This window comes from Pan paniscus, chromosome 9 (assembly GCF_029289425.2).
Source record: "Pan paniscus chromosome 9, NHGRI_mPanPan1-v2.0_pri, whole genome shotgun sequence".
NCBI lineage: Eukaryota > Metazoa > Chordata > Mammalia > Primates > Hominidae > Pan > Pan paniscus.
In genome coordinates this window covers 109,068,592-109,096,368 of record NC_073258.2, presented here as the reverse complement: position 1 = coordinate 109,096,368, position 27,777 = coordinate 109,068,592, and the positions used below count along the sequence as shown (strand labels likewise).

General features: G+C 36.1%; 2 protein-coding genes across 8 annotated transcripts in view; one reads left to right on the top strand and one right to left on the bottom strand.

Moving 5' to 3' along the window:
• The window catches only part of ATM (ATM serine/threonine kinase), a 146,784-nt gene that overhangs the window by 18,497 nt on the left and 100,510 nt on the right, over nucleotides 1-27,777 (bottom strand). For both annotated transcript variants that reach the window (XM_057299233.2, XM_055094794.2), the window contains 14 exons: nucleotides 25,137-25,371; nucleotides 24,458-24,625; nucleotides 22,925-23,038; nucleotides 21,454-21,671; nucleotides 20,268-20,475; nucleotides 19,132-19,245; nucleotides 18,648-18,806; nucleotides 17,774-17,912; nucleotides 16,711-16,793; nucleotides 15,572-15,712; nucleotides 14,720-14,836; nucleotides 7,313-7,462; nucleotides 4,781-4,946; nucleotides 3,325-3,411 (listed from right to left, as the gene is read on the bottom strand). In XM_057299233.2, coding sequence (XP_057155216.1) covers nucleotides 3,325-3,411; nucleotides 4,781-4,946; nucleotides 7,313-7,462; nucleotides 14,720-14,836; nucleotides 15,572-15,712; nucleotides 16,711-16,793; nucleotides 17,774-17,912; nucleotides 18,648-18,806; nucleotides 19,132-19,245; nucleotides 20,268-20,475; nucleotides 21,454-21,671; nucleotides 22,925-23,038; nucleotides 24,458-24,625; nucleotides 25,137-25,371 — 2,099 coding nt within the window. The remainder of the gene's footprint in view (nucleotides 1-3,324; nucleotides 3,412-4,780; nucleotides 4,947-7,312; nucleotides 7,463-14,719; nucleotides 14,837-15,571; nucleotides 15,713-16,710; nucleotides 16,794-17,773; nucleotides 17,913-18,647; nucleotides 18,807-19,131; nucleotides 19,246-20,267; nucleotides 20,476-21,453; nucleotides 21,672-22,924; nucleotides 23,039-24,457; nucleotides 24,626-25,136; nucleotides 25,372-27,777) is intronic.
• Nucleotides 1-27,777, top strand: part of C9H11orf65 (chromosome 9 C11orf65 homolog) — a 156,931-nt gene that overhangs the window by 114,282 nt on the left and 14,872 nt on the right. For 4 of the 6 annotated variants that reach the window (XM_063608259.1, XM_063608257.1, XM_063608260.1 and 1 more), the window contains one exon: nucleotides 15,389-15,555. The exons of 1 other annotated variant lie outside the window; for it this stretch is intronic. In XM_063608259.1, coding sequence (XP_063464329.1) covers nucleotides 15,389-15,423 — 35 coding nt within the window. In that variant the 3' untranslated portion in view covers nucleotides 15,424-15,555. Of the gene's footprint in view, nucleotides 1-15,388; nucleotides 17,232-27,777 lie in introns of those variants that run through there. One more of the 6 variants, XM_055094805.2, reaches the window with a different exon arrangement.

Here is a 27,777-nt window from a genome sequence, read left to right as displayed (position 1 = left end):
TCCCCACCTTGTAGCTCTAACAAATCCCTTCCATCTTCACGTTTACTATGTAAACCTGTAAGGTTTTCTCTCACATTCACTGAATGTTGGCATGGACCTAGCTCACAATCTTCCCCTCTGTCCCAACTCTAGAATTCATTCTGGGGAAAACCATATAATATCCGTGACTGTCTCTGTTCTAATGGAATTCAATTTCATTCTATCTTAATGAACCACTCATATGGGTTGTACTCCAGAAATGAGTCTGCTAAAACTGCTTCTTAGACATTGTAAATTATACATTCTAATCAAAACCTCTTCTCCTTCTACCCCTTATTCTTACTAAACAGTCTTCAAATTTGACTGAGATTTCTAGTTTATTAGCCCTCTTCTTTCCCTAACTCAGCCCAGGGGTAGAGACAGTAAGTTTGATTACTCTCATCAGTGCTTCAAATCTCCTTGTCCCCTTTTCCCTCCACCACATCTCCCATTTTAAACTACAACTTAAGCTCCAAGGATGTTGAGGACTGCTGGAAAATCATACAACAACCCTATTGGCTCCACTACAAATTTAGGATTGAAAGTGCCCCTTAAACTGCTTGGCATGTCTTATTTATTTATCCCTTTCTAGTCAGGTCTTGGTCTCATTTCCATGGTAAATTTTAGAATTTTATTTGTTCTTTTAAGGCCAGTTACCATCCCTCCAATTCTTAGCAAATGAGCATGCTTTCTATTTCTCAGCAAAAACAGAATAGCAAATATAATTCCCTCATACTCCTTCCTCTCCAGCTTAAGACCTTCCTATTGGCATCACTTTTCCTTCTCTCTCAGCAGAAAAGCTAACATGCCTCCAGTCTAAAGCCAATGCTATCAGACTCACGTACTTTATGATTTCCCTTGCTATTTCAATTATCTTTTGTTTTTCTCCTGTATCTTCAATATCTAACAGGTTTAAACCTCTCCTATCTTAAAAAAGCAAAGACCAAATGTGTGTCTCATTCCTGCAGCAAATTTCTCTGCCATCCTTGCTATTTCAATTATCTTTTGTTTTTCTCCTGTATCTTCAATATCTAACAGGTTTAAACCTCTCCTATCTTAAAAAAGCAAGGACCAAATGTGTCTCTCATTCCTGCAGCAAATTTCTCTGCCATCCTTCCCTTCCCTTCTAAACTTCTTGTAGGAAGATTCCACATTCTTTTTTTTTTGAGACAGTCTTGCTCTGTCACCCAGGCTGAAGTGCAGTGGCACGATCTTAGCTCACTGCAACCTCTGCTTCCTGGGTTCAAGTGATTCTCCTGCCTCAGCCTCCCAAGTAGCTGGGACTACAGGTGCCCACCACCTCGCCCAGCTAATTTTTTGTATTTTAGTAGAGATGGGGTTTCACCATGTTGGCCAGGATGGTCTCGATCTCCTGACCTCGTGATCCACCTGCCTTGGCCTCCCAAAGTGTTGGGATTACAGGTGTGATCCACCGCGCCTGGCAGATTCCACATTCTTAATCTACACATCCTTAACTTCCATTCAGTCCTTGCCTTTTTACAGTATGGTTTCCTCCATTCTATCCAAAGGGGACTTCCAAGGCCTCTAAGATTGATTATTTGTTAAATTCAAAGGTCTATTTTCAGCATTCATCCTCTCTGACCTTTCTGTATCAGATACTATTGAGCACTACTTCTTTCATAAAAGATTTTCCCCTCTTGCCTTCCAAGATCCTGACTTCCTTTGAGTACTCCTCAGTTTTTTTCTGGCTCAGCCTTTCCAAGGCTCACTTCCCTTATGATTTCATCTTTAGGTCTATTTATCAAGGATGATGTGTGAGATCAGAACCTCCTCCAGCCCAGTGACTTCAACTGAAATCTATTTGCTGAAGATTCTGGATCTCCATCATTACATTCACACTTCTTTTTCTACATTCTGAGTTGCAGGGGGATGATAGTGATGATGTGGTTAGTAACCAAACCAGCTTCATTATTAAATCATATGTTTCATATTCATCCTGATTCTTAGCGTCTACCTTTTTATAACTTATGCAGAAGAGAATTCTCCTACTTCAATAAATAATAAAAAGACAGGGTTTTCTTCTTTGTTTTATAGTGAATATGGCATATTTTCTCTCCTCTCAATATATTATTTTCTGAGAATTTCTTTGGAAAATAATGAAACCTGTGATAACTTATTTCCTTTAATTATTTTTGTTCTTTTGCATATAACCTCTAAAAATTATCACCTAGTGATTAATACTGTTTAATAGAATTTTGTCATTACATTCACACTTCTTTACATTACATTCACACTTCTTTCTTTCCATCATTACATTCACACTTCTTTCTTATATATTAAACTGTCTATTCCACCTAGAAATCCCATTAATACTTCAAAATAATGAGCAAAACTAAATTCATTACTTTCTTATTATTTACAAAACTTGATATATTCCTTAGCTATATATATTCTCTTTCTTATATATTAAACTGTCTATATATATACATAGAAGCTATATATTCTTTCTTTCTTATATATTAAACTGTCTATTCCACCTAGAAATTCCATTAATACTTCAAAATAATGAGCAAAACTAAATTAATCACTTTCTTATTATTTACAAAACTTGATATATTCCTTAGTTAGAAGCTTCAGTTATCTGGGGGCCCCACTCCCCCACTATTTCCTCATCTAATATCACTGGTACAGTTTACTACAAAAATGTCCCTCAAAGCCAATATTCTGGTTTCTACAACTTTAGTATAAATCTTCATCATTTCTCATCTAAACTATTACAATATCCCTTAGTTTTTCTTCCTGCTGCCCATACCACTCCCGAAAGTGCTCCTGAAATTATATTTCTGAAAATAAAATATTATCATGTCCTTCATTTATTTCCTATAGTTTAATGCAATGAAGTTGAAACTCCTTAGCCTGGCTTTTTACAGTCTAGTACCAATCTCTCTCTCAAGCGACTCAACTACAGGCTTACTTCACTCCAGAGACATTTAATGTCTCACCACTCCCACAACATGCTACATCTTAAAATTACTCCTTGTTTTGGTGGAATAGCCCTGATTCCTTCTTTTTAATCTGCTCTATCTTCTGTCTGAATTATGCTTTCTTTCTTTCTTGAAGACCAGGCTCAAAAGACACCTCATCTATTAAGTTTCACTCAGTACCCCAGGCAGAGTTAACTGTTTCTTCTAGGACAACTGTTTATGCTGAAAACAAAAAAACCCAATATTTACTGCTTCGATTTATCTGTCTCTCTTATATTTGTAATATCTTGGTAGGCAAACAACATTCCATGATGACCAAATATTTACTAAAAAGAATAGATACATAGATTTTATTACTTACCTAGATCTATATGTACAAGTTCTGCTGACTGCTCATTTATCAAGATATTCTGTACATGTCTATCACCAAGTCCAAGTATGTAACCAACTGGAGAAAAAAGAAACGAACAATCTGAAATCACTGGTTCCATCTCTTTCTAATATATAGCCATAATTTCAATTAAGACCACTGACTTGGTATAATCTTTAAGTAGTTTAGGATTTTTAGCCTACTTAAATGATGTGCATAACTGGCCATATTGAGTTTAACTCAAATCTTGCCAGCTATTTTAATGCATATTGCATTTTACAAATCCTAGATGATTTGCTAAAAAAATTTTCTCTTTACTAATAGGCACACATTTTAAAATATTAGTACTTAAAAAATTATTGTGGCTAAAGTTGAGACCCATTATTTACATGGGCCAAAGCTGTGCATTATATGTACTCAAATTTTTATTGAACATACTTATAAAAGGAGAAGTCTATGGATAAACTCTTCACTCTTCAGTGAAACTTTCTTCTCCTTGATGAATTATATTTAACACAAATTAATCATTAATTCATTTCACCAGGTATGTATCCCCCCAAAAAACTGCATTTCTGTATTTAAGACAGATGATGACATGCACTAATGGGAGAAATCACATGGCATTACAAAAAAACACACTGGGTAGGGAATCAGAATGACTGGGTGTCTGGCTTGCTCTGTCATTAACTAGGCCTACTTTCTTGTTTATAAACTAGTTGTATCAGATTAGTGATTCTCTATGTAGAAGAGAGTTTCACAATTACCTGGGAACTCTTTCAAAACATACATGCCCTGCCTTCCTGGGGTATAGTATGTAAGTGATGGAGGGAGTTGTCTTTAGTTAAAAAAAAAACAACAACAAATAGATTAGATGATCTCTATTGTTTACATTAGTTCTCATACTCTAGGATTTTGTTAACCATACTATCTACCTATTCTAATTTCTTAGGAAAAAAAGTCAAAATATATATTGTACACAAAATATTTAAATATATCTCATGGTTTCTATTCTGAAAACAAAATTCTATTAAACAGTATTAATCAATAGGTGATGATATTTAGAGGTTATATGCAAAAGAACAAAAATAATTAAAGGAAATAAGTTATCACAGGTTTCATTATTTTCCAAAGAAAGTCTCAGAAAATAATATATTGAGAGGAGAGAAAATATGCCATATTCACTATAAAACAAAGAAGAAAACCCTGTCTTTTTATTATTTATTGAAGTAGGAGAATTCTCTTCTGCATAAGTTATAAAAAGGTAGACACTAAGAATCAGGATGAACAAGAAACATATGATTTAATAATGGAAGATGGTTTGGTTACTAACCACATCATCACTATCATCCCCCTGCAACTCAGAATGTAGAAAAAGTGCTGAATCAAACAAAAATAAAACCTGCCAAACAACAAAGTGCTCAATCTACTATATGTACAAGAAGATTACCAATAGAAGAAGTAGCTACACTGCGCGTATAAGCCAATCGCTTCTCAAACCAAATAGCTGGATCCAAGAATTTTTCCATGCAGAAGTAACGGAAAACTGGTTGAAAATTTTGGCAAACATCCATGAAGACTTCATATTTCTCTTCAAAAGACTTTTTTTGCACCTCCTTTAAATAAAGCATATATATAATTATTTTTCAATATTGTGTTCAATTAAACTAATATACACATTTTTATATAAAAATATGACAGATATAGGGGCAATAAAGATGAACAGGATACATTACCTACAAGAAGCTAACAGTCTGGACAGGGAAGCAATTAATTACAATTGATAATCCCTTTAGGATTTCCATATTAATTGTTGGGGGAGGAAGCACACCTACAGTGACTGTTACTTGTTTTGATTAAATTCTAATTTGAATAATCCTGTAATCTTAAGCAGAAATAAACACAGAAATGCCTAAGTAGTTCCAGATAACTTCAGGTGGCATCACAGCATTGGGTTGCAATAGAAAACAGGAAAAGAGAAAGAACAGAAGAATCCCTCATAGATGGCAGCTGATATGACTCAGATCTCTATCCTCCAACATCTTCTTGCCATAAAATACTACCTGAAGCAAAGCTTACCGACTTCAACTCTCTCCCATCTATGTGCTGATGATTTCTAAATCTGTTTGGCCCAGATATCTTTATTAAGCTTTAGCTTAATGTGCTTCTCAAGCTGCCCATTCAGCATCTTCACTTGGATCACTTCCAAATTCAAATACTTCTTCATCTCTGGCAAACTTTAGTCACCTCTTCTATTCTTCAATGCAGTAAAGAGCTTCACCATCTACCCAGCTGCCCCAAACAGAAAACTGGGAGGCACTGGCTACTCCTTTTCTCCAACATTTTTTTTTTTGGAGACGGGGTGACAGGGTCTCTGTCACCTGGACTGGAGTGCAGGGGTGTGATCACAGCTCACTGCAATTTTGGCCCCTGGGCTCAAGCAATCCTCTCACCTCAGCCTCTTGAGTAGCTGGGATTACAGGCATGTGCCACCATTACCTGGCTGACTTTTTATTTTTTGTAGAGATGTGGTCTCACTATGTTTCCCAGGCTGGTCTTAAACTCCTGGGCTCAAGCAATCCTCCCGCCTTGGTATCCTTAAGTGCTGGGATTATAGGCATGTGCTACCACACCCGCCCCCCAACCTTATTTTTAATCAGCAATCAAATCCTATGAATTCTGCCTCCTTCATATTTCTCATCTCTACCCACGATTCTCCCTTCCTACTGCTGTTCATCTCAGTTCAGACCATCTCATGCCTCCAGTTTGCATTCTCAAAAATAGAACCCACAGTGCCGTCGGAATTTCTTTCTAAAATGCAAGTCTGATATTACTATCCTTTAGGGTCTTATGAGGCCTATAGCATAAAGTGCAAACTCCTTTGCATTTCATAAAGCAACACTCCATCTTTTGACCAACAATTACTGCTCCAATCTCATCTTTTCTTCCTCAAACACTAAGCCTATGCTTATGTTGTCTTTTCCTGCTCATGCCTCCTCTCCTTTGCTTATATGCTCCTTCTGCCTGGAAAAACAACTCATTTACAAAACTCGGCTCACACACCTTTTCCTCTGTGAAGCATTTCTTGGATCCACTTCTCTCTATTCTCCCCACCCCAGGTAGAACTAAGCACTTCCTCCTCCATACCTACACTGTACCGTGTGTGCCCTGTACAGACTTCCATCACAACACCTATAGCACTTATCACACATTTTAAAAAACATGTCACAGAAAGCACAATAAAATGAACAATAAATGGATTTTGGATTTAGACAAGGCTCAAATCCTTGCTCTGTTTATTAGCTCACTGGCCTTGGGCAAGTTCTCTGAACTTCTCATTTTAAAATGAGGATAAGGATCATGATGATTAGTCGTAATATTTGTGAAGTCTTAAGTCAGCACAGTACCTGGTAGACAGAAAGCATACAATAAATGTTGCTGATTCAGTGAATGAATATCAGACTAGATGGCCAATGTGACATTGTAAATGTCTCAGAAGGTTTTCTGTATCAGTTTCATAAAAAATTACTTCATAATCTTGTTGTTGTTGTTGTTTAGTGTGTTTGTTTTTTAGAGATGGGGTCTTGCTCTGTTGCCCAGGCTGGCCTCAAAATCCTGGGTTCAAGTGATCCCCCAGACTCAGCCTCTCAAGTAGCTGGGATTACAGGTGCATGCCATCGTGCCTAGCATTTTAGTGTTTTGTTTGCTAAGAATTAGTTTATCCCAAATTGAAAACAAATCAGCACACATTGAATAACCTTTACATTTCTTATCTGACAAGGGTTGACATATTATGTAGTTTAAAATCCTTCCTTTTTCACTCACACACTTTCATTCTGATGAGTTTTTCTTTTACTTAGTATCTTTGACAATTACCTGATGAAATTAAAGTTTTTTTGTATTCTACAATATCTGACAGCTGTCAGCTTTAATAAGCCATTAAATAATCTTACAATAACCTTTAATTTTGGGTGTCACTCACCATCATTTTCTTTTGGCACTGAAAGGCACTGAAATCATTTGGCCTGTATCTTTTATGAGCACCATCTTCATTGTTAACAAGAAATTCACCAATGGGGACAGTTCCTGTGCACCATTCAAGAACACCACTTCGCTGAGAGAGGGGAACCACCTGGAGTTACAGATTAAATACCTTTTAATTTTAAAAGGCCATTAAAGAGCATTTGATGATCATTCAGCTATCAGAGTCAGTGCAAAGCATTTTTTTTTCAAGTTGTATTAATATTTCTCTGTCCATAGAAGACAAAGCTCCTTGGAGGAAACCAATCGGAAATAAACTTAAGCTCAAAGAATATAATTTTCCAGCCTGCTGCCTAGATGTTTGAGAGCCTGCCCATCACTCAATCCCCACGATTCTCTGAGAGGTCACTCCTGTTAATTATACTCACCGTCATCTGTCATTAATCCATACTTAGTTTGTCCAGTTAGGAGAGGAATTAACTGCTTTCCTTAAAATTTTAGTATCAATTAAATTTGGGGAGTTTCACTTGGAAATTATTACCCATGAATGTGGTCTCAATTTTAGTGTAACTTCATTATTGAAATTACATGTACTCTTGCTTTAGTCTTATTATCTTCACAGAGAGAAAATGTACTCCTAAATATAAAATAAGCAACTTTACTAGGAAAGTTTTTTAAAATTACATTATAAACATACATAAAGTATAGAAAATGATATTAACAGATACCCTTTTATCCATTAAACAGCTTTATCAAATATAGGATTTTCTCACATTTGCTGGGGAAGAGATGAAGCTCCCCCTTGTGTGCTTCACTGACCCCAAGTCCCTCCCACCATCAAGATGACTGTTAGCTGGTTTATCATGTTCTTGTATTTTTTGGTATATTTTTATTTCAAAGCTATATGTACACAAATAGTTGTAAGTATTAAGTAAAAAAATTAGGATACTATATGTATATTTCTGTAATTTGTTTTTTTATTCAATACTATTTTATCCTAACTATGTGAGCATATTTAACTCTACATCATTCATTTTAACAGCTATATACTACATAAATACAACAGTTATCCAATCTGCATATTAACATTTACATTGTTTCCACATTTCCATGAAATACTGCTGCAATGAAATAAACTACTCGTGAACATATTTCAGTTTCTCTAGGCAGGGGTGTCCAATCTTTTGGATTCCCTGGGCCACACTGGAAGAATTGCCCTGGGCCACACATAAAATACACTAACACTAATGATTGCTGATGAGCTAAAAAAGAAAAAAAAAAACTGCAAAAAAAATCTCATAATGTTAAGAAAGTTTACAAATTTGTGTTGGGCTGCACTCAAAGCCATCCTGTAGGCTGCATGTGGCCTGCAGGCTGTGGGTTGGACAAGTCTGCTCTAGGGTATATACCCAGGAATTTAACAGCTGAGCCAGAGATACATCTTCACCTTGGTTAACCAGATATTGCCAAATAACTATTCAAAGTGATTGTACCAATTTATATACCCACCAGTAGAGTTATTCCATAACTTTCGCAATACTTAATATTGTCAGGCTTTTTGTATTTTGCTAATCTGAGGGTAATAGTATTTCACTGTGGTTTTAATTTGTATTTTCCAGATTACTAGAAAAGTTGAATATCATTGTATTCTTCATATAAATCCCTTGTTCTTTATATTAAAATGATCCTTTTTGTTCTAATTAACATTATTATATTCGTTTTCTCAGCTGGTCACTCGTCTTTATGGTGTCTTTAGTTCTATACATTTTTAAATTTTAATTTTCTCACATATGTTGAACTGTTTTGTGTCTTAAGGAAGCATTTGATTAATTTATTAACATTTATTTGTTGGGGGCGTATTACATGTTACACACAGGGCTAGGGCACTGAGAACAGAGTGGGAAAAAGGCAGATGAAGACTATGCCCTCATAAAGTTTCATTCTGGTGAGGAACATATATCCTAATAAACATTTCATAATATTAGATAATAAGTATAAGAGAACAAAACGTAAGTTTAAAAAAGAGAGAAAGTGGGTAATGGCAACATGGTCGGAGGCCTTTCTGAGGGTAACACTGCAGCAGAAGCCTGAATGAAGTAAGGGAGTGACTGGTGTGAAGATCTGAGGGAAAAGCATTGCAGGCAGAAGCAGAAAAGCCCTGAGGCAGAAACAAATTGGTGTGTCTAAGCAATTGCAAAAGACCAGGTAAGTCAGGTGGAGATGACTCATCTATGCAAGCAGAAAGTGAGAGGAGTGTGAAGAGAGTGGTAGATAAGGCTGGAGGGAGAACAGCAGAGGCAGATCACTTAACTTAGTGAGTTGTCATTCAGGGATAATGTGAACTCATGTGGGGTTCTGAACAGGAAAATGGAATACAGCTGGCCCTCTGCATCTGCAGATTCAACCAACTGTGGATCAAAAATATTCACCAAAAAAACCTCAATAAAAACAATACAATAAAAAATAAAAATTTTAAACCAATACAGTACAACTATTTACATAGCATTTACACTATATAAGGTATTTTAAGTAACCCAGAGATGATTTACAGTACATGGGAGGAGGTTCATAGGTTACAGGCAAATGCTACATACACCACTGTATATAAGGGACTTGATTTTAGTATCCACAGGGGGCTCTGGAAACAATCCCCCACAGATACCGAATAAGAGTACTCTGTCTTAGACACTTTCAAAAGGATCACTCTAACAGTTATTAATAAAACTAGCTTTTGAAAACCAAGAGCAGAAGTAAACTGTTGGTTTAAACTCTAGTATCTACAGAGATGTGACTGCAGAAGTAGGGTGGTAATAGCAGGGGTGGTAAAGTGACCTGCCTGGAAGTTGACCAATAGGACTTGCTGATGGAATAGACAAGACTTGAGAAGAGAGAAACAAGAGTTTAAAATGACTCCCATTACTTGGTGACATTTAGGAATTTTTGTGAATTGTTTTAGGAGTGATGACAGTATTGTGAGAATGGTTTTTTAAAACAGACATTATCTTACAGATCTACACACTGAAATGTTTACAGATGAAATGATATGACATCTTGCTTTAAAATAATATTGGAAGGAAGTTGGTGGAAAGAGAAATGGAACAAAATTGTCCATGAGTTGGTAACTGCTGAAACTGAGTGACAAGTACAAGGGGGTTCATGATGTTATTGTCTCCTTTTGTATGTTTGAAATTTTCCATAATAATAAAAGTAAAAAGAAAATAAAGCCTCTAGGTTTCAGTCTGAGCAACCAAGTGAAGGTGGTGCCATCTCTAACAATACACTTTGCATTATAATTATGTTTATTATGTTTATTTTCCCTATTAGAATGTGAACACCTTAAGGACCAGGGCAATGTTTTACTACTTCTATAGACCTAGCACTCAGTAGAGTATCTAACCCAACATAGGTATATAAATTCACATTTATTGAATAAACAAATGAATGATCTCATGGCCTTTCTGATTTCCCTTCCTGCCTAATAAGTATTCTACATGCCCTCTCCCCTGCTGTGTTTGAGTTAGCTGTGACCCCTGATGCTTGATCACATTAACATTCTTGCAGTGTAGTGTACTCTGTCTAAAGTCTCTTTTACATTGATTACTCTCTATCAATATCTAGCTCTGGGGCGGGGAGGGGGAATCAAACCCTTATTTTTTGTTGAGAGATTGATACAGAAAGGAATGGGTTAGCTTTTTTCTACCTCAGCTTAGAGTCTCAACTGTGATGTTGGTTGTTGGAGAAAGAGCTGAATTTGAATTTCAAAAAGCAAATGACAGTGTTTTCTCTGGTACTAAAGACTCTCTGGAAGATTTCAACTGGGTATCTGGGTATTTTGTGTGAATACCACAAAAAAGGACTGATGACTATTTTCTCAGTTCTCTGAAAGTACAAAGCTGATATCATCCTAGATACACAGAAATGAAGTTAATTCATTATATTCAGTGAATGTCTTAAGATATTATGGCTTCTCTCCCCAGAACCATGACTGAGATAGATGCTCTGAAATATGCATGACAAGGAATAAAAATTATTTATTGGCACAAGGCAGGATGATCAGGTTAAGTGCAAAGCTCCTTTCAGCACTTAAATATTATTAGAGACTTGCCTTTTAGAAAACAAATCCTCTGACACCTAAGATTTTAGACTTGTTCAGTATACTTTGTAACAATGCATAGTTTTGGTGGAGAAAAATGGGGCCAGCCACCCTAATTCTGGTTCATGTTAAGGGCTATGTCTGAGTTATCAACATACACAATAAGAACTGTCTTCATTTCCATCTGATTCTCTCTGACAAGAGATATCTGGCATGCCTCAATATACAAGTCTCTCCTTTTGAGGTTGCACAATGACACAAGGTTTGTATACCAAGATCTAGTTCCAGGTAGTCAATGTATGCTCTTGTTGACACAATGACCACAGAAGACCTGAATCTCAGGATTGGGAATGACTCTACAGATGACTGGACTGGGTAGACTACTTCGCTGTAGTCTAGGGAACCTTAACTAAAGGCAAGAACAGTTAGTTTAACATAATGATGACACAACTTTCACATTCTTGGAGTAATCTCAAAATAACATTACTGGCTTATTGTAATTCTAAGAAATAGTCAAACCTAAACTGTTGTGTTTAGAGGTTTTACTTTAATATTGAGATGTATAACATTAAATACTCAATTAATTATCTGGGTTACCCCCCAACCCCGCCTTTTTTTTTTTTAAGACAAGGTCTTGCTCTGTTGCCCAGACTGGACTGCAGTGGCATGATCACAGCTCATGCACAGCCCCAAACTCCTGATTTCAAGCAATCCTCACGCTTTAGCTTCTTGAGTAGCTGGGACTATAGGTGCATGCCATCATGCCTGGCTAAATTTTTAATTTTTTGTAGAGATGACGTCTTGCTATGTTGCCCAGGTTGGTTTCAAACTCCTGGCCTCAAGTGATCCTCCTGCCTTGGCCTCTCAAAGTGCTGAGATTACAGGCATGAGCCACTGCATCTGGCCTCTAGACATTTTTCCTTTTTTGAGACGAAGTCTCGGTCTGTCACCCAGGCTGGAGCGCAGTGGTGTGATCTCGGCTCACTGCAACCTCTGCCATCCGGGTTTAAGTGATTCTCTCACCTCAGCCTCCCAAGTAGCTGAGACTAGAGGCATGTGCCACCATGCCTGGCTAATTTTTTTGTATTTTTAGTAGAGATGGGGTTTAGCCATGTTGGCCAGGCTGGTCTCAAACTCCTGGCCTCAAGTGATCCGCCCACCTCGGCCTCCTGAAGTACTGGGATTACAGGCGTGGGCCACCATGCCCGGCTAGAAATCTTAATGGAATAACTTATATGGTAAAATAGTTTTGTGTGAAAACTAGCTGTTGAAAAAGTCATAAGGTAGAGATGAAAGTTTAGTAATTTCTGCTTTCAAGATATTCTAGGTCAGGCATTTGCTTTTTTGTGCTTTACAGCAATGAACTTTGGAGGTTCAATTGTGTATCTGCTTGGAAATCTTAGCTACTTTCTGAGAGTTCAGGAGGTGCTCCTATAGCCCATACTTTTGTAACCCAATTCTTCAGCTATTATCTTTGTCATCTAAAAGTCTGGTATTTAGAGCATAAACAATTTCCTTTCATTCACATTACAGAATATCTAGTCTCTAAAAACTTCTTAGCAATCTCTACATTATCTGTCAGATAGGAGATAGCTAATAGATCATCAACTTTGTTCTAAAATGAAGTCAGGTCAATAGATGGTAGAACAAGTAGACTGGTGGGTCTCAAAGTGTTGTCCCTGGACCAGTGCAGCATCAACATAACTGGTATCTTGCTAGAAACGCATATTCACAGGTTCTACCCTAATCTTGCTGAATTAGAAATTCTAAGAATGGGGCTCAGAAATCTGTGTTTTAACAAACTCTCTAAGTGACTATGATGTCTGCTAAAGCTTCAGTACCAATGATCTTAACCACATCAAAGAAATCCCTCTACAGAGTAGCCTTTATGGAGCAACTTTTGCTTTTTGCATTCATCGAGGATTAATTAGCTTTTTAAACTGCTAATGGAAAGCATCTATTATGTTAGTTATTATTGCAGAAGGTTCCATGTCACAAATTTCTCACAAACTTGAAGGCTAAGGAAAAAATTGTGCTTTCCTTAATGAACAGTATGCCCCTCTCCCAACCAATAAGTTTTATATTTAGTCTCTGAAAGCAGTTAAGAAGCTCAAAACCAAGTTCTGCTTTTTATTACAATAGCCTAACTCAAGCAGCATTTTGGAGGGTAGATCTAATTTATTCTTCTTCACTCCCCTATTTAGGGCTTTTAATTTAGCCATTATTTTAAAAATAAAACACGTTCATAGTGGAAAACTAGAAATATACAAAAAAGCACATGTCGCCCATAGTCCCTGTTACAACATTTATAGAAGGAGAAAGTTTATAAATGAGGTACAGGAATGAAATCACAAAAGACAAACCTATGGAAAATAGGCCCTTCAAAATAAGGATTTATTGTTATTTCTAAACTGGTTAAATGAATAATTAATATAAGAGTCAAAGATGATCAGCTCATAGAATGTGACTGAGGATTGTCTTCTCAGGCAAATAGCTAGAGGAAATGTAAGTGGGTACACTCCCATTGAGAGTAATTTGGCAATATGTACCAGATTACAGATGCATGTATCCTCTAACCCAGCAATCCAACTTTTGGAAATCCATGCTACAGATTTGCCTGCGCATGTATGAAATTTGTATGTTCAAGGTTATTCACTACAATACAGCATTGTTTGTAGCAGCAAAAGACTGAAAACAACCCAAATGCCCATCGGTAAGGACTTGTATAAAAAACTACATACATACACACAATGCAGCTGTTAAAAAATGAGAAAGATTTCTGTGACATATTGTTGAGTAGAAAAAAAAGGAAAAAGTACTTCAGTTGACTATAAGAAACACCTAACTATAATTAACATTAATAAATACTTTTTACAAAGAAAATAAATCTTTATTATTTGGTCCTTCACAGAAAACATTTGTAGACTCCTGGTCCAAATAATGGCATCTTCTTCTTCTTCTTCTTTTTTAAACGGGATCTTGCTGTGTTGCTCAGGCTGGACTGGGGCTCACTGCAGAGTTTGAGCTCACTGCAGCCTCAAACTCCTGGACTCAAGTGATCCTCCCACCTCAGCCTCCCATGTAGCTAAGGGACTACAAGCACATGCCATCATCCCTGGCTTTTTTTTTTTTTTTAACTTTTTGTCAAGATGGGGTCTCACTATGTTGCTGAGGCTGGTCTCGAACTCCTGGCCTCAAGCAATCCTCCCACCTTGGCCTCCCAAAGCATTACGAATATGGGCATGAGCCACTTCACCCAACCAAATGGCATCTTTTATATGTTTTTGGTGAACTAACAGAAGTACAAATAGTTACCTTATAAGTACAGATAGTTAATTTCCTCTTCCTAGTTTCCGTGTTTCTCTGCAGTAATGTATTACACATCTGGAAGACCTGTTGCATGACAGCATCTTGTCTCAGGTCATCACGGCCCTTCAGAATAATTAAGCATGAATAAACAAGTACAGTTTATTTTATTATAAAAACACAGAGTCATCTGAGAATAGCAAAGGGCACTCAAACCAATCTGAGCATCTGTGCACCTCTTGACAGTCTCCCAAATAATTGAATACCTACTGCCATTCTTTCATTTAGAATAAGCTACAACATTTACACTGATTTACAAAGTTTCCCCTCGCTACTTCTGTAATTAGATTAACTGGAAGTCCCCTCTAGGAAGGCATACTGCAAACACCTGAGTAAAACAGCACTGTGTCTTTCCACCACTCCCCAGTAGGACCCAAAGAGCTCGTCAGCAAATGGTAAGGGAAGAATGCTCTCCCTTTTTGGTACATTAAATAGCACTTGGCACACTATGAGACCCGGTATACTGATGCAAAGGACGTCAACTTGCACTATTCAAGGAAATAAGAGACAGACACCAAAGTATTTTTTTTCACAAGAAGCAAGCTCACTGTACATGTCTGTACATGTTAATGGTATTCTTTTACTTGAATCAACCATATAATAATGATTGTCTTTCAGAGACACAAAAAAAATGGAGAAAAGCCTGGTTCTAGAAAATAATGCATTTCTACTCTACAAATCTTCCTCATTTGTAAGTATTCAAAATAAAGACAAAATCCCAAATAAAGCAGAAAGAAAATATGAACTAAAAATTTTCATCACTAAAACTCTAAGGGCTAAGCCAGAGAAGGGAAGGCTCACCTTAACAAGCTGTCTCCTCTCCTTGCCATCGGAACCTACACAATCTATTATTTTTGGTAAATTTACACCTCCTGCTAAGCGAAATTCTGCTTTAAATGACTGTATAGTCACCAGATTTCCATATTCTCCTGTGTGGTCCACCTAATAAAAGTATAAACATGATTGATAATAGGTCAGATATACTATTTTCACTTAAAGAAAAATACATTATAAATGGCAATTTTAATATTAAACAGAAACAAATGACGATGTGATAGTGGTTAAGAACTACAACTTTAGGCCGGGTGTGGTGGCTCACGCTCGTAACTTTAACTACTGTTTCATCAAAGATTCACTAATATACGTAAAGTCATCTGAGAAATAACTCCTCACAAAAACATAAAGTAAATTTTGGAAAACAGTAGAAGGAGTTTTCTGGGTTGTAACTGCTAAATCTGGTATTTTAAGGAAATATTCAGCGAAATCACTTAGCTGATATAGCTAGAAAAATAGCAGTTAATCCACATGATACAGCTACATTTCAAATCAAGTAACTAGATACTAAGCACTAAACTGCAAAATGAAAAGAAAGACAATGTATTTAAGATGATCATTTTCTAAACTTATAACCCTTATTAGATATATCCCTGCCCACATGAAATTACTTCCATTATTTCTTGCAATAAAAGAATATTAGAACAGAGCTAAGTGTATCATGCATATGAAGTCAGCTTAATATTTTAATAATATATACTATATTACTTAATACTGTGATATATCACAGCCAATACATTTTACTGCACATAGAATTTTTAAAAACAATATATGACAATTGGAACCTTCCTTGCCAAGTCAAAAATTAATCTTGGCATAAGCACACGGAAACTCTCCTTCTGGCCAATGAAAGTAACAGTCTATAGACCTTCATAAGAAAGATGGGAGGTGTAGAACAGAAGGCAATGGAAAAGAAAGCAGGAGAAGCTTTTGAGTATTTTAGGGCTTGGGCAAAGGAAATATAATACTGAGAAATTATAGGTTGAAACATATGAAATTTGCCAATATTTAACCAATTTTGACCTACATAAAAATACTATTTCAAATGGTTCAATCTAATAAAAAAAATTTAGTTAAAAAAAAATCAAGAGTTAATTGCAAATTACCTTAATTTCCATAGTAGGGACAACAACATCTTCTAAATTCTTAAGTTTAGTAATTGGCTGGTCTGCTGGAATATTTATGCCTTCTGTATTTAAAAATGAAGAGATTTTAGTGACAAACTGAGGAACAGCATTGAAGGTCAAGCAGGAATAGTCAGCAGATACCACTGGCCCCAACTTGTTGCTAATCTGTGGTTCAGGCTCTGATTGAGAAATGAAGACTCTGGGCTTTGGCCACTATGCAGCTCAGAGTCAAAGCTCAACAGTGGTTAATGTAGCTTCAAGTAAATTTGCAGGTTACCTGACAAGGGTAACTAGACCAGATTCCACCTGAGGAACCAGACTAAACATCTTAAAATAATTACGTAATAGTTTGCATAGTACGTAGATAACATACTCCTGTCACATTACCATTAAATGCAACTAAAAGACATGTCAATGCTTTTTGTTTGCTTAGAGAAACAATATGTGAAGTCCCATTCGTTTTCAAGTAATAAGAATTTAAACTTGAAGATATGATTCTGAATAGAAAAAAATACAATTATTAAAGTATGGGGAGATACTTAGAAGCATACTTAGAGACTAGTCACAAAACCAAAGATTATATAGCAGCTTGTAATTATTTGAACTGACACAGCAAGAATAATAATTAAATAATGGCATTTTAGCACCTATGGAAGAAATGGTAAAGCCTTTTTTTGTTTTTAAGTCCCAGGGCAGTTTTAGTAACCACATCGTTTAAAAAAACTTTTGAGGCTAGAAATGTTCAGTTATTCAATTATTTTAATAGACTTGCCTCTATGCAATTCTCTGTAATAAGTATGTATGCCAGAAGATTATCAGAAGAAATCAAATAATTAATTTAGTGTAGTCACCTATTATCAGTTCTATTAAGAGATATTAAGTGAAAAAGTAACCAGGGAATGTTGAAGCTATCAGATATAAATTAAGCTTTTGGATTACGTTTGTGATTTTAAGCAGATTTACTTATTAGGCTCTATAACTAATATATCTCTACAGAGAGTAACACAGCAAGAAAGTAACGTTTCTTCTTTGAAACACATACTTCTCTGAGTCTTCCACTGAGTGGCATCTAAGTTTGCTAATATAATATAAGCATCACAAAGTGCCTCAACACTTCTGACCATCTGAGGTCTCCTACTTCTGATAGTACATATTATTCTATTTGCAGCCTCTGTTCGATCCTATTAATAAAAAACAAATAAAAAACATTACATAAGGAACTACCCAACATTTAAACTTCTCAGAGTTAGAAAAACAAAGAGAAAAACAGAATTTATGCACAAATCTAGACAATGGAATGATTATAATTCCTCAGATACAAACAAAACAGTCATAAATGAAATACATCAAAGATACATACTCTCGTCAATGACTTAGGTGCCTTTCAAAATCTATTGTTTCACTTTGCCAACTGCTTTGAGGAAAAAAGTAAACTACTACTGGTATCTCCTATGCTTTGACAAATATTAAGGAATTTTGAACCAATTTTAATTAATTAATTAATTAATTAATTTGAGACAGAGTTTCGCTCTTGTTGCCCAGGCTGGAGTGCAATGGTGCAACCTTGGCTCACTGCAACCTCCGCCTCCCGAGTTCAAGTGATTCTCCTGCCTCAGCCTCCCGAGTAGCTGGGACTACAGATGCCCACCACCATGCCCAGCTATTTTTTGTATTTTTAGTAGAGACAGGGTTTCGCTGTGTCGGTCAGCCAGGATGGTCTCGAACTTCTGACCTCTGACCTCAAGTAATCCACCCACCTCAGCCTCCCAAAGTGCTGGGATTACAGGCGTGAGCCACCGTGCCAGCCTTGAACCGATTTTAGATGGCATCTTAATAACACAAGATTTTAAAAAGAAATATTCTAGGAAAGACTGAATATCACACTTCTAAAAGGTACGTATGTTTAATCCAAATACCTCATCAAGCTGAGAGCTTTGTTTAGGCACATTTTTAGTTATTCTGCTTCTTCTGGCTACCTCTGGTTTAGTCAGAAATTCATCTCTGTTTGCATTTGCTAAGGCCAGTATAATAAACAAAGTATGATGGGGGTGATCCATTGAAATTCTAGAGATTAGCTGTAAGAAAATTAAGAACTATTAGATTTATGCAAATAAACAAAAAAATATAATCCATATTTTTCATTTTGCTTAACATTAAAATGTGTATTACTGTCTAGATACTGCAGTGGGTAGAGCATGTATGCCTGCATGTGTGAGAAAAAGGCAGAGGCCTATGAGGAATTAGAGAGAGAAAATGAGTAACTTATGTGATGTGAGAAGACAAAAAATACAAAATTTTGTATTTCCATTTCTTAGAGGGAATGGTATATATACTTTATATAATATATAGTAAAAATAGAATAAAAATAATTATTGTGGTTTGATTTTCAGGTTTACTTACATTATTGAGGACTTCATGAAATCCTAGGCCTCCCATCATCTTGGTCCCCATTCTAGCAGCCAATTGGTACATAAGAGGCAAAAATTTATATGTTGGAATCTTCATTCCGTCTCTCTACCATTAAAAAAAAGACACAAAATTAAGAAACAAGGTATTTCAAATATTCTCACATCTAAGCAAGTAAGTTATTTTAAGACAGTGCTCCTCTATTAGCACAAGTGGTTAACAAAACTTCACTAACTATATTGTTTTCCTTCATTTCTTTTCTTATCTGAAGGTCTTTCTAATGGGTACTCTAGATTAATGCATTGGTAAATCAAAATATTTGGTCCTAAATTAAACTGGATTCAGAACTAGAATACTTGGTACTGTTTATATTCCAAAAAATCTAAGGAAGACAAATGTGATCTGAGTGTGACTGTGATCTTGATTCCTGAGAAGTCAGTGTACAATAAAATGAAGTAATTGCTTTTCCCCATAGGCCAAAAGTAATATTTAGTGTATACTACAGCAGAGATTGACTGTATCTATTATGAGTCTTATTATTTTCCTGCAGGAGAAACATTTTATCTCTAACCTTCAAATTGACTAACAATATATAGCTTGTCAACTTAAATTTAATATTAGGTGTCATCACTATAATCTAAGGTTTTCAAAGAAAAACTTATACAATACTGCTGTCTTGACATTTTCTGAAAAATATATTTTCTCTACTTACAAAAGTAATTTATTGTAAAAATCCCAGATTTCTGCAGCAGGGGGAAAACCCACCTGTGATCACATCATCTTTAACTGCTTTCTAAATCCTCCAATCTAATGCCCCATTCTAGACACTCTCCTATGGTAACTGCAAAGACATAGGACCAAGCTAAATTCTCTCACCTCCACACAAACTTGCATCATTTACAGCTTGTCAGCTTATATAATACAAAGGAACTTTTGTAGAAACAAGACTAGAACTTGTAAATAATCCTAAATATGGATCAAAGTTTAGAAAACTACAAAATGCTACTCATGTGTAGAGCACTGGACCAAGTGCTACGAATACAAAGAGGTATACACGATTCCTGACATCAAGGGGCTTATGTCTAAGTTTTTCAAGCACAGGGTAGAATATTGGGCTGAGTAACACTTGCCTTCATCATGCCATTGACTTCAGAAACTCCAGAATTTTCAAGCCACAGGGAACAAAGTCGGAATACCCACATATCATGTTCTTCTCCACTTAATAAGCAGTTGATATAATTTTCAACTGCTTTACATAAGAAGCGTTTACGATCCTCTTTCAGTGCACGCAGGGCTAATTCATCCAACTCCAGCTCTCGCTGAACCTTTACTGTGTATCTTGCATAGAATAATTAAGGTAAAACACAAAAGCCATGAACTTTAACAGAACTACAAAATCACACATGATATACAACATAAATGAAAAAAGTTGGGTTTTTATCCCAGGGAAAAAAGCAAACTTCTAAGGATTATAAAGGGAATAAACTTACTTTTGTCTTAACTGTGCAATTCACACACCTTCCTAAGCATCGAAGGACAAAGGGGACTCTCCCCAAGCTATTTAGCTAACTTACACCTCTGCTTACACTAAAATATACAGATTCAAGACAGGCTTAAATAAAGGGATTTAATTACATCAAAATAGGTAACTTTTGTAATTAATTTCAATATCTATCTCCTTTTCCACTACGATACCAACAAACAAACCAAAAAAGCAAAACAGAAAGCTAATATCTATATTCTCCACAATGAACTTAGAAGCAGAGCATGAATTATTCACAAAAGAACACATGTCAATATCTTACATACTAATTTGTGATTAACTACAGTAGGACCAAGACAGACAGGGCACAGTGCCTCACACCTGTAATCCCAGCACTTTGGGCGGCCAAGGTGGGCAGATCGTTTGAGCCCATGAGTTTGAGACCAACCTGGGCAACATGGCAAAACCCCATCTCTACAAAAAATACAAAAATTAGCCAGGTATGGCGTGCACCTGTAGCCCCAGCTATTTCGGGGGCTGAGGGGGAGAATCAATTGAGTCCAGGAGGTCGAGGTTGCAGTGAGCTGGAGTACAGTGATCACGCCACTGTACTCCAGCCTGGGTGACAGAGTGAGACCTTGTCTCAAAAAACAAAAAACAAAAAACAAAAACCGAAAAGAACCCAAAAGACCAAGATAATCTATATATAGTTAAGCCGACCTTTAGAGCTCAAAACTATATCAGATAAAAAGACCAAGTCACTCTTTCTATGCAAAAACACTCACTCAGTTAACTGGTGAACATAAAATTGTCACTTGTAGAAACCTAGTTACCTGTTTGTCTGAATTTTATGTTCCCTAAGGAGACCTACTTCCTCTTTGGCTCTTTTCAGGAGAGCTTGCTTGTTTTCAAATTCCGATGATTTCATGTAGTTTTCAATTCTTTGGTATTGAGTATCTGAAAACCGGGCTAATGAGAGAAATGCCTTCATTTTTCCATTTCTTAGCTCATCACTACTTTCTCCATCATAATTTCCAGCAACTTCTACTGCCTTCAAGAAAACACAACCAATTTAAATTATATTTACAAATACTAAATACATCTAAAGAATCACTCAAATTAAGGTAATACACTAAAGTTTAACTTATATACATATAAAAGCTAGCTAAATTATATGAACTATTGCAATGGCCCATGGGCCGCATGTGGCCCAGGACGGCTTTGAATGTGGCCCAACACAAATTCGTACATTTTCTTAAAACATTATGAGATTTCTTTTGTGATTTTTTTTTAAGCTCATTAGCTATCATTAATGTTAGTATATTTTATGTGTGGCCCAAGGCAATTCTTCTTGCAGTGTGGCCCAGGGAAGCCAAAAGATTGGACAGCCCTGAACTATGGTATTTTCTTGACTTTTCAAAACAACTTTGACAGTTTAGAAATAACCCAGACAGCTAATACTTGTAAAGAACTCTGCAAAAACAGAGAACTTTATAAAATTTAAAGACAATCAGGCTGAGTGTGGTGGCTCACGCCTGTAATGCCAGCACTTTGGGAGGCCGAGGCAGGTGGATCACTTGAGGTCAGGAGTTCGAGACCAGACTGGCCAATGTGGCGAAACCCTGTCTCTACTAAAAATAAAAAATATTAGCCGGGTGTGGTGGCACACTCCTGTAGTCCCAGCTACTTGGGAAGCTGAGGCAGGAGAATCGCTTGAACCCAGGAGGCAGAGGTTGCAGTGAGCCGAGATTGCGCCACTGCACTCCAGCCTGGGCGACAGAGTGAAACTTCATCTCAAAGAAAAAAGAAAAGAAAAGAAAGACAATTGCATCATGTGTTTCATGCTACACTTATTTAGTGAGGTAACTATTTCCAAAATTAGTGAATCTAAAGGAATAAGAGGGAGAAACAGGAAAGTCAAAGGGGCTAGTATATTGAAGCCTTTACTTGTGGGTGGCTGGGCTAATGAAGAGCAAGGGCTGACTTGCCTATTCTTAATCAGTTGTTTTTGTAGATGCATAAATGAAGAAATGATCAGAAACAACCTGCTGAAAGGGTAGCTGGTAGTGGAGGTAGGAAGGAGGAAGAAGAGATACTATACTTGGGCTTACTTTCAAAATTGGCTGCTTCGTTTTGTAACAATGTTTCACTCCACCCTAGAGACTATACAGAGCTACAACAGTAATAATATATAGAAAAATAAAACCATACTTTTATTTGCTTTTGAAATATATTCATCTTGATGAAAAGATGAAGCATATTCATGCTAAGTAACTATCTTAAGGGTTGCTCCAAAAATCTTACCTTTTCTAGATAGGTCTGCATGATGACCGCAGGATTTTCTAAGCACGTTTCTGCTAACCAGTTGCCACAAACCCTCAGACATTCTGTGTATGTAAGTTTTAGGCTGGGATTGTTCTGTATAAGAAAGGCAAAATCTTAAAATACAATGCATTACCATGACTGTACCCAACTGCCCTTCATGTACGGGGAAAAAAGCAGGTTAAAAATGTTTTTCCTTGGTGGGTGGGGAAAAAAAAGTTTTTCCTCATCTGCTTTTGCCATACAACTATTTTAATAATCCCATGTAGGAAACGATCATCCTCTGTTTATTATTATTATTGCCATTATTGGAACAAGTCACATTTACTGAGTACTTATATATGTCAGACACTTTGTAAAGGCTTTATATATATTAACTCATTTAATTCTCACAAGAATCCTATTAAATAAGTACTATTATTACCCCAATTTGCAGATTAGAAAACTGAGGTACAAGGAAGTTGGGTAACTCCAGACAGCACATACTTCAGGGCTAATACTATTAAGCAATATTTACACATATCATATTGGCACTCAGTGCTTTGGTATAATGATTTCTCTAATAACAGAAGATGCTATACAATGAGTGCCCAACATCAAAAAGTACAGTAAAGGCCGGGCGTGGTGGCTCACGCCTGTAATCCCAGCACTTTCAGAGGACAGGGCGGGTAGATTGCCTGAGCTCAGGAGTTCGAGACCAGTCTTGCCAACATGGTGAAACCCCATCTCTACTAAAAATACAAAAAAATTAGCTGGGCATGGTGGCATGTGCCTGTAATCCCAGCTACAAGGGAGGCTGAGGCAGGGGAATTGCTTGAACCAGGGAGGTGGAGGTTGCGGTGAGCCGATGTCGTACCACTGCACTCCAGCCTGGGTGACAGAGCAAGACTCCGTCTCAAAAAATAAATAAATAAATAAATAATAAAGCACAGTGAGCTGATATTCACTAAGCAGGTACATGTCTGTGGGACACCACTGTAGACAAACCTTGGGGACACCAATGCCTCTACTTTATCCAGTGTGTATGCTGGGTTTATAGCTGAAGTAGCAACATAAGTTTGCAAAAACCAACAGGTAATGTTAGATAAAATATTAGATGTGATATTTTCAAAGCATTTGGATTGACAACCTAATTGTCCCAACTTGCTTTTATTTTCTAATTTAGTTCTCTCATTCACTTCCTCTTCCCTTTTTTCACTTGTCACTTCAAATTTAGAGTAGCTATTTCATTCATTTCCCACATACCTTTCTTGAATTCTATAGGAAGTTAAAGGCTTAATACTGGGATATATTAAATGAATCGACCACATGACAGACTGATAGAATTGTTATATATAGGAAAAAGTTTCTAAACTTCATTTACAAATTAATTTTCAAGACTAGTTTTACAATATCTTGTTAATAAATTAGTAATTTCAAGGCTCTAATAAAATTGTTATTAAAAATATTTTAAAGTACATTTGTGTTTTTTTAAATAACAGTAAAACACTAATCCAGCCAATAAAAAAAACAAACCGCTGCACAGCTGGCATCCAACTTCTTGATCATTTGCTTGAGAATACTCAGGGCAAGACTCTGCTCCTTTTTTGCCCAGAATACTTGTGCTTCTTCCAGCTGCCACTCAGAGACTCCACAGCTAACTGAATTGTACTGTTTAATTTGAAATATTGCCCTTTCAGGGAGCTGAAATGAAAATGACATATGGGAATAAATACTTTTACTGCTGATACTACTACCATGAATAATAATAATAATGAAAGCAGCAACTACCATTCATTGAGGACTTAACTACTTGTCAGGGACTATCTTAAGGACCTCTCTGTCTGCATGACATCTCCCCACCCCACGTCTGCCTATCTGTCTGTCTGTCTGTCTCTCTCTATATGTATGTATGTGTATCTGTGTGTACATACACACAGTATATAAAATCACTGAATTGTTATCAATATAGTAAGTTAGGTGTCTTCTCATTTTATAACCAGGAAATTGAGGTTGAGAAAAGATTAAGTACCTTGCCCAAGGCTTAAAGTCAGATCTAATTCCAAAATGGGAACTCTTAAACAACTATTTTTACTATATATTAATAGAGATCTCTATCTCTTAATGACATTTCTTTTTCCCTCAGGCTTTCTGTTTTTTAAATAATAAAAGGAAGGTCAAGAGGTAAGATGACATAGTTTTAAAATGTATTTACCTGAGTGTTCTTGAAAGTTCTGGCCAGTATAGAGAGTTCTACAAGGTGTTTGGTGAGAATGTCCTTAATACATTCTCTTTGTGAGTTGTCCATTTCCTTTTCCATCAGGATCTCCAAAATGACTGTGCGTAGAGCCATGATAGGCTCCTGAAAACTAAAATCACTGTCCTTGAGAAGCTGGGAGTGTTTCTGCCACTTAATATATACTTCAGAGAGTTGTCTATGTGTGACTGATCTGAATGCCATGACATAGAGTTCATGTAAGCAAGAGAAATGAAAAAAAAAAAAAACTATGTAAGTTCTGGAACTTACGATATAATTTAATAATAATACAAAGGAACTTTTGTAGTGACAAGACTAGAACTTGTAAATAATCCTATATATGGATCAAAATTTAGAAAACTACAAAATGCTATGCGGTCAGAGCTCTTAAGAGTTATTAGCAGAGAGGTCACAGATGACAAACATCAAAAAAATTTTTTAATACTCTGACATTACAAAAAGCAGCCCTTCTAAATACTCTTCTGAAACAAGAACATATTCATCAGACCTATCATAAAGAATGCCTCCATCTTTAGTCCTGCTTCAATACTGCCTGTAGTAATGAGGACATGTCAGCAAGGAAATGAGGGACCCCCTACTGGGGATGACTTGATGCATAATTACAGCTGTCAAAAAAATCACAATCCAGTGAAGGAAAAGCTGGCATCTGGCAAAGGTTTCATTTACCAACTTTATTAAAGGAACAGAAAAGGCATATTGCACAATTAGGTTATATGAATAGTATCCTTCCCAAATAACTGAACTATGAAATACTACCCAATCCTTCAGGGACATTTATTGAAAGAAATAAGAAAGAGGAAGCAGGGAGAGTAAGACGACAAAGTGATGACTAAGAAATGAAAGCTCTTTTAGTTGCTTGATAGGGAAGGAACAGTAACAAAAATGCTAGGAACCAAAACTTCAATTCCTCTCTAAATGGCCCTACCACAGCAGGTCTCAAACTTTTTGCAGAACTCCTTTACAATCAAACAAATTATTGAAGACCCCAAAGAACTTTCGATTGTTGGGCCATATCTACTGATATTAGATATGATATCATATTAGAAAGACTGAGAAAAATCTAAAATGTATTAATTTATTCAAAAATAATAAATCTACTATATATCATAAATAACAATTTTTAGGAAAAATAACTACAGTAGTTTCTCTGTATCTGCAGAAAATTGGTTCCAAGACACCTTGATAATGCTGATGTTCAAAGTCCCTTATTTAAAATGGCAGGGCATTTTCCTATTACACGTAACCTCTAGATTGTGCTTTTATTAAACATTTCCAAAAAGTATTACACATAACCTCTAGATTACGTGTAATAGGAGAATGTGCATAGGTTATACATAAATCTCTAATTACATATTATACCTACTATAATGTAAATGCTATGTAAATAAGTGTTATACCCTATTCTTTAAATTTTTTTTTCAAATATTTTTGATCTGCGGTTGGTTGAATCTATAGATGGAAACCTGTAGATAAAGAATTTCAACTGTATACTTCCCAAAACAAAACAAAACTTAGTGAGCATGGCACTGTTTTGCATTTTTGCAAATCTCTTTAATGTCTGGATTAACAGAACGAGATGAATTCTTATCTCTGCTTCTGCATTTAGTTTGTTATTATTTAATGTTTTGGTTGACGTATATGAATGAAATGTAATCTGAGAGCATAAGCATTTGTTCACCAGTTCATCCAACCTTCCCTCTGCTTCTCTTCTTCCTATCTCTCTACCAAAGAAATAGCCAGATTATTCTTTAGGTGTTTCTTCTTTTTAAAATTTATTTTTAATTTTTATGGATACATAATAGTTGTACATATTTATGAGGTACATGTGATATTTTGATACAAGCATACAATGTGTAGTGATCAAATTTGGGTAATTGAGATATCCATGATCTCAAACATTTATCATTTGTGTTGGAAACATTCCAAATCTTCTTTTGTAGCTATTTAAAAATATACAGTAAATTGCTGTTAACTACAGTTGCCCTATTGTGCTATCAAACACTAGATCTTATTTCTTCTATTTACCTGTGTTTTTTCACCCATTAACCAGCCCCTCTTCATCCTCTCCCTCCACAACACCCTTCCCTGCCTCTGGTTACTACCATTCTATTCACTGTTTCTTAAAGAATTTTATACTCTTTTTAGCAGGATAATCTTTCATTCAGAGGAAAAATTTCTTGATTTCTGGCAGTAAGTACTGCCAATGTACTTATGAATGAAAGCAGAAAAGACTTTTGTTCCTTTATTTTCCTCCTAAGCCACATTAATATGTATGTCTTCTGCTATGTCATTTTGAAAAAACTATTATTATTTTCTTCTGACTCTAAAATTTCCTTCTCTTTTCTACTTCCAAAACATATTCCAAATTTTATTTTTGCATAAAGGTAGAGTGACCTTAGTCATTTATATCCTCTTTCTTCCCTCGTATAATAATAATAGTAATTCAAAATAGCAGGGCTAAAAGGGGCTTTAGAGACCATCGAATACAAATCCCTGACTTTAGAAATGAGGAAACTGAGGACCCAAAACACTTTACTTTGTCATCCTGCCAGACTCAAGGCTGCCCTTACACAACTCT